The 6228-nt window shown below is 37.4% G+C and overlaps 1 protein-coding gene across 1 annotated transcript in view; it reads left to right on the top strand.

The window, feature by feature from the left end:
* Positions 1-241: 241 nt before the first annotated feature.
* The window catches only part of LOC137755393 (spindle and kinetochore-associated protein 2-like), a 31557-nt gene continuing 25570 nt past the window's right edge, over positions 242-6228 (top strand). Inside the window, exon 1 of the mRNA XM_068531542.1 lies at positions 242-334. Within this exon, the coding sequence (XP_068387643.1) occupies positions 302-334 (33 nt within the window). The 5' untranslated portion in view covers positions 242-301. The remainder of the gene's footprint in view (positions 335-6228) is intronic.

The following is a 6228-nucleotide window of genomic DNA, read 5'->3' as shown; positions in this document are numbered from 1 at the left end:
CGCAAGCTCTTCTCTGCTGAACTCTAACTGTGAAATTGAAAGTAGAGATGAGGGTGCAGCCAATGGAAAAAAAAAAGGGTACAGGAGCCAATCCTCCTGCGGCGTTTTGTGTCCTTGCCCAACAGGAAAAGGTGTTTCATGCGGAGGGGCGTTTCCCAGTCGCCAATGGGCGGGCGCCGGTGAAGCGGAGGAACCAATGAGCGCGAGACGTTGAATGACAGCTGTCCAATAGGGACCCTCAGTGCTAGTACGGTTTGGGGCTTAAGCGCCGCCGCGGTCTGAGGAATGTCAACTATTCAACATGGAGGCGGAGGTCGATAAGCTGGAACTGATGGTGAGTGTAAAATGAAGGAGATCTACTGGGTAATTTATTCTTCCTCGATGGCCTCCAAAATGGAACGCAATTTGGAGTCGCCGGAAACCCTGGGCGGAGGAGGCTGGACTAGACTCGAGCTCCTCCTCCTGCACCAAAGGGAGTCGCCGCCGCCTGGTCTCTTAACCGCCGCGGGGGGAAGGGGTTACATCCGGGAAACTCGTGAGGGAAATGGCGGGAGATGTTGGGGGTCCGGGGCCTTTGCAATTCCTTGTTCCTTGCCCTCACCTTTCCGCCTCTCAAGGAACTGTGGCTGGTGCAAACAGCGTTCTGTGTATTTCCACCAAAAAGACCTGACTGTAATGGTCTCTAAACGCCCCAAGAAGGGGAGAGGTTGTTCACAGTCCGAGAAAGGGGAATGGAGGGTGGGGAATAAACAGAGAGGGGGGGAGAGAAATCCCTTTGGGGCTGAAGCGTTCATATTCAGCCCAGCGCAGGCTGAGAAGGGATGCGAGACTTGCGTGCACAACTTCCTAGCGGCCAAGAAAGCCCCTAGACCAGTTTGGCCCTTCGGTGGGAGAGAGGTGTGAGCCTTGGGAATCTCAACCACGAGCTTCTTTTCCTGGAGCGCGGGCGGGACCTGGGACGTGGGAGGCTCCACTGCTCTGGAGTTGCCTAGTTTCATTCATTGTGAAAGTAGGGGGCGGGGGCGAATAATTGGGAAGGACTCCCGCGGCTGCTTGGCCTGCTCGAGGGCGCCAAACTGGAGGGCCGTCCTAGTTTTTTCTTTGGATTCTACCCTCACTTGTCCTCTTTATTCTCTCCCTCCCATCCCTAGACTACCGGCTTGATCGCCCGCGCTTTTTTCTTAGTTCCGTTGTTCTATCTTCAGTCCCTTTACCCCCAATGCATTACGAGTGTTTGGATTGGGCTGGCTTCCCTTAAAATGGGGAAGTTGGAGGACGCACCCATCACTGAACTCCTTTCCGTTTTTTTGTTGAAGAAAAATACCAAGATTAAGTAAAAAAGCCAAAATCTCCATCACAATCCCCTCCTCTTCTCCCTGCCATTCCTTGGCGTTAGTCCTTAAGTATCATTTGTGCCTGTGCTACTCTTCTCCAAGCTGAACCTCGGGTCTCTTTAATATCTGCAATGTGTAGTGATCTTGGAAGATCCTCACCCCCAGAAAATGCGAGACCTTGATATATCTTATTACTGTTTTCTTCTGATGTATTAATGAATTGTAGTGGCTCTCATATACAAAACTGACTTTCATTTGCTTCTAACGTTTTGAATTTTGATTTTCTTTGTGGGGGGTGTGTGTGGGAATTGGGAAGGTGAGAAATGGCAGCAAAGAAGGAAGAATTTTCTGCAGCTTTCCAAACCCTAAATAATGAACTTTTAGTTCAAAGTTTTGTTATTCTTATCATTAACTGTCTTTCAAAAAACAAAAGAAAAAAAGTGTTAAGTATTGTAATTTGATTCCACCAACAGGCACAGATATTAACATTGCCTTGCCCATCTCCTCCATTATGAACTCCTCCCTCCAGATGGATATTTCTGCCTAACTGTAAGATGCTAAATGATACTAATTCTGCTTTTAACAGTTTTTTTTTCCCTCTCAAGTTGGCTTTTAATTTTGAGGTACCAATGAAGCCTTTTCTGGAGTTTGCATTAGAGTCAATAGTCTCACAGGACATGTTTAAGATTGAACACATTTTATTTTAAGGGGAAAGCAATTACGTGTACATCTTGAAAAAAAAATAGGTTTTAGAAAATTATGAGGTAGCCAGACTAGAACTTTTAGGTGTTTGAATGATGGGGTAGTTTTTAAAAATTCTTTTTATGAGAGGAAGAGAAGAAAACAGGTCTTTCTTCTTAAATTCCTTTTAACTAACTTAGTCATAACTTTTTTTTTCCTGTTCAAATTATTAGTTTGTTTCCATAATCATTAGGGTTTAAAAATTGTATTTGAACAATTACACTTTTATTATTACTGCTTTGTACTGATTGGGTAGTATAAGACCATACATCTCACCTTTAGATTTGCCATGTGCTTTTAGAAAAAAATGTTATATCTGTGAACTGGTTTATTTTCTGAGATTCCAAAGGTAAATGATTTCCTGTACAATACTCTGATTTTTGGTTTTATATTACTTGAATAAAGGATTTGTTGAGGAACCAATGTTGAATATTTAATAAGTGAAATAGAATACCTTTTATCTAACTTTGAAAAGAAAGAACTTATCTTAATTTTTTAAGATATCGGACAAATATCCTGATCCTCTTAAGTTTAAATTTTTCATATTTTTTTCTAGTTTTAATCCCTGATTCAGAAAATTAAACATTTGTTTTTTCAAATTTTATTTTTTTCTCATTACTTATCTGTTTTATACATATTAGTGTATATATGTCAATCCCAATCTGCCAATTCATCCCGTCCCCCATTTTCCCCTTTGGTGTCCATATGTTTGTTCTCTACATGTGTCTCTATTTCTGCCTTGCAAACAGGTTCATCTGTACCATTTTTCTCGATTCCACGTATATGCATTAATGTACGATATTTTAAACATTTGTTTTTAAATACTTGTTTTTAAAACCTGATCCTTAGCTAGCAGAGTTGAAATATTCTAATATCTGAGTTATGTGGCCTAGGATTTGAGGTTAAGACACTCATGTTCCAGCTGTCCTGAATTTGAGTTCATTTCTTAGTAGGCTCAATCCAACCAAGTAGCTGAACTGGATCATTTAAAGGAAGGTTGGTGAAAATAATGGAAAGTGTTTTTGCATCAGTCAACATTATTAATGGGGGAATAAACTCATTGTAGGGTAATCTTTGTTCTATAACTTTTTTCCCTTCACTTAATGATTGAGTGGTATTTGTCTAGTGTCTTTCTTTTGTGATACAGCTAGAGATTGTACACAAAAGGTAGTGCAATGTGATACTATGATACTATTTCTATTTCTGTGTTGATATCTGACTTCACAATGGTTTCTTACCAGTTAAAAGGTTAGAATGTTAATTGGCTTGAATCCAAGGAAACCTCTTAAATCTCAGAGCCGTCTCCTCCTCCCATTATTATTTTCTCTTTGATTTTTCTGCACTTGAAGGAAATGGAGATGTTTCCTCTTATATTTAAGATGTTTTAGGGGTTATCTGAAATTTTAAAATCCCCTTTCATAGCATTCAGTTAAGTAGGGCTAATGGTATCCTGTTTACGACACACTGATTCCCTGGAAGTCTGTGAACTCTTGAGATAAGATGGTAAGTGCTTTTTATATTGTAGTTTAGATTCGAGAGAGATAGATAGGGTTTATAGAAATTGGGAAATATTATTTCACTTTTCATTTATTTTCTTTGGTAATCTTACTCAAAAGGCTAATTTTATATGGCAGTCAATCAGTCAATTGCTATGGAGGAGCTAACCAACACATCTCAGCAGAACAGAAATATTTTTACAACTTTGCCTTAAGTAGTAATTGTAACCTGTTTTGTTAATACCAGTCCTGAGGTATTAACAATACCCATGTGAATAACTTATACAGCTTATAACATATTTACAAAATTCCTTTCTACATCTATGCATGTTTTCAGTTTGCATATTAATCATAGGTTAGTTGTCAAAAAACAATACTACTTTGATATTTAAATCCTAGTCTTCTTTTTTTTTTTTTTTTAACATTGATATAAATGTTCTTAGGTTTTGGATGTCTTCTGTCCAAAGAGGCAACCCTTCTTTGTATTCTTTTCACACTGAAGCTTCAACTGATACAAGATGCTCTTGTGTGTCTTTCCTACCTATTACTGCTAACGAATGCTCTGACTTTATTGCACTACTGTACTTTACAGCTAGCAGTGCAATAGTATTGTCAAAGCATCTGAAAGCAGAATGTACACCAGAATTTTGGTTCTTGCCTTACATCTTTCTTCAGTGTCTGTGAGTAATTTACCACAACCTTTGTTGCTGAAAACTATATAATTTTATTACAAAGTATATGTTTTAGAAAGTTATAATTTGAAAAAAAAATGTTTTCAACTAATTAAAAATTCACCACTGTAATGCATTATGAAACATATTGAGAGGATACATTTTATAGCTAAAGTGGTTATGGCTTGTCTAAACAAGTAGTACTTTGTCATTTGCTTCTTTCTGTTACAGATTTGGATAGGTTCTGACAAATCTCAGGTTTTCTTTAATTGAGTTTGAAGATGAATTAGTATGTGATGAATACAATCTTTGCTGTATATTTCCTGTGGTAACCTGCCTCAAATCTTAATTGGTGTTAATTTTGTGTATTGTATAGTAAATGGTTGAGTTTAAAACTTTAGAATGCATGTTTTAATGTTCTTTTTGTAATTATGAGATATAATAAAATGTGACTCCATCACTTGTTTTTTTGTAATCAGTTTGAGATATAATTTGCATAGAGTAAAACTCAACAATTTTAGTTGTACAATTTCATGAGTTTTGATAAATGTGTACAGTCATGTAACCACCACCACCAGTCATGATACAGAACATTTCCCTCACCATAAAAAGTTCCCTTATGACCCTTTGCAGTAAACCTCCCAAACTCCCAGGCAACCACAGACCTCTAGTTTTGCCTTTCCTAGAAGTTCATAAAAATGAAATCATATACACAAACCTTCTAGTCTTTCGTGTCTGGCTTCTTGCACTTAGCATAATGCTTTTAGGATTCACCCATGTTGTTGCATGTATTAGGAGTTGGACCATTTTTATTGATGAGTAGTATTCCATTGTCTAGAATATCACAAATTGTTTATCTGTTCACCAGATTATGGACTTTGTTATTTCCAGATTTTGCCTATTATGAATAGTTGTTCTAAACATTATAATACAAGTCTTTATGTGGACATAATGTTTTCATTTCTCTTGGGTAGCATGATAAAAGTATGATTGATCTTAAAAGAAACTGCTAAAATCTTTTTCAAAGCTCTGTATTAGGGTTCCAGTTTCTCCAAGTCCTCACCAACACTTGGTACTATTGTCAGTCTTCTTCATCTTAGCCATTCTAGTAGGTGTGTAGTGGTATCTCATTATAGTTTCAATTTGCATTTCCTGAATGGCTAATGGTGTTGAACATCTTTTCATGTGCTTATTTGAAGTTGGTATATCTTCTTTAGTGAATATCTGTTAAAATCTTTTGCCTATTTTCAAATTGAGTTGTCTTTTTATTATTACAAGAGTCCTTTAATTTTATCTATTTGCCTTCTCCCTTAAAATTTTTTGATGGAGTCCAGTTTATACATTTTATTCTTCTATGGTTTATGCTTTCTGTGTTCTATCTAAGAATTCTTTGCTTAACTCGAGGTCACAAATGTTTTCTTCTAGAAGATTTATAGTTTTAGTTTTTACATTTAGATCTCAGTCCATTTTGAGTTAATTTTTGTTAGGAAGCCTTGAAATCATCTAGTATAAGGCGTCACCCATTGCTCTTGTTTTCTAAAACTTTTAAATTAATTTGCATTTCCAAATAATTTTTCTGTCAATTTCTATAAAAAAAAGAAGCGTACTGGGATTTTGGTTGGGATTATGTTGAATCTAAAGAACAATTTGGGGAAAATTAACAATATTGAGCCTTCTGATACATGAACATTATCTCTCCATTAATTAGGTCTTTTAAAATTTCTCTCAACAGTGTTTTGCAGTTTTCAGTTTATAGGTCTTACTTATTTTTTTTTTTTATAACCTGCTTAGTGTGATTTTTTAAAAAAATTAATTAATTTTTGGCTGTGTTGGGTCTTCGTTGCTGCATGCGGGCTTTCTCTAGTTGTGGCGAGAGGGGGCTACTCTTCGTTGTGGTGCACGGGCTTCTCATTGCAGTGGCTTCTCTTGTTGTGGAGCACGGGCTCTAGGGGCACGGGCTTCAGTAGTTGTGGCTCCCGGGCTCAG

This window comes from Eschrichtius robustus, chromosome 20, assembly GCF_028021215.1.
Source record: "Eschrichtius robustus isolate mEscRob2 chromosome 20, mEscRob2.pri, whole genome shotgun sequence".
Taxonomy (NCBI): Eukaryota; Metazoa; Chordata; class Mammalia; order Artiodactyla; family Eschrichtiidae; genus Eschrichtius; species Eschrichtius robustus.
The sequence above is the reverse complement of the archived record's forward strand: the minus strand, read 5'-3'. Positions and strand labels throughout refer to the sequence as shown.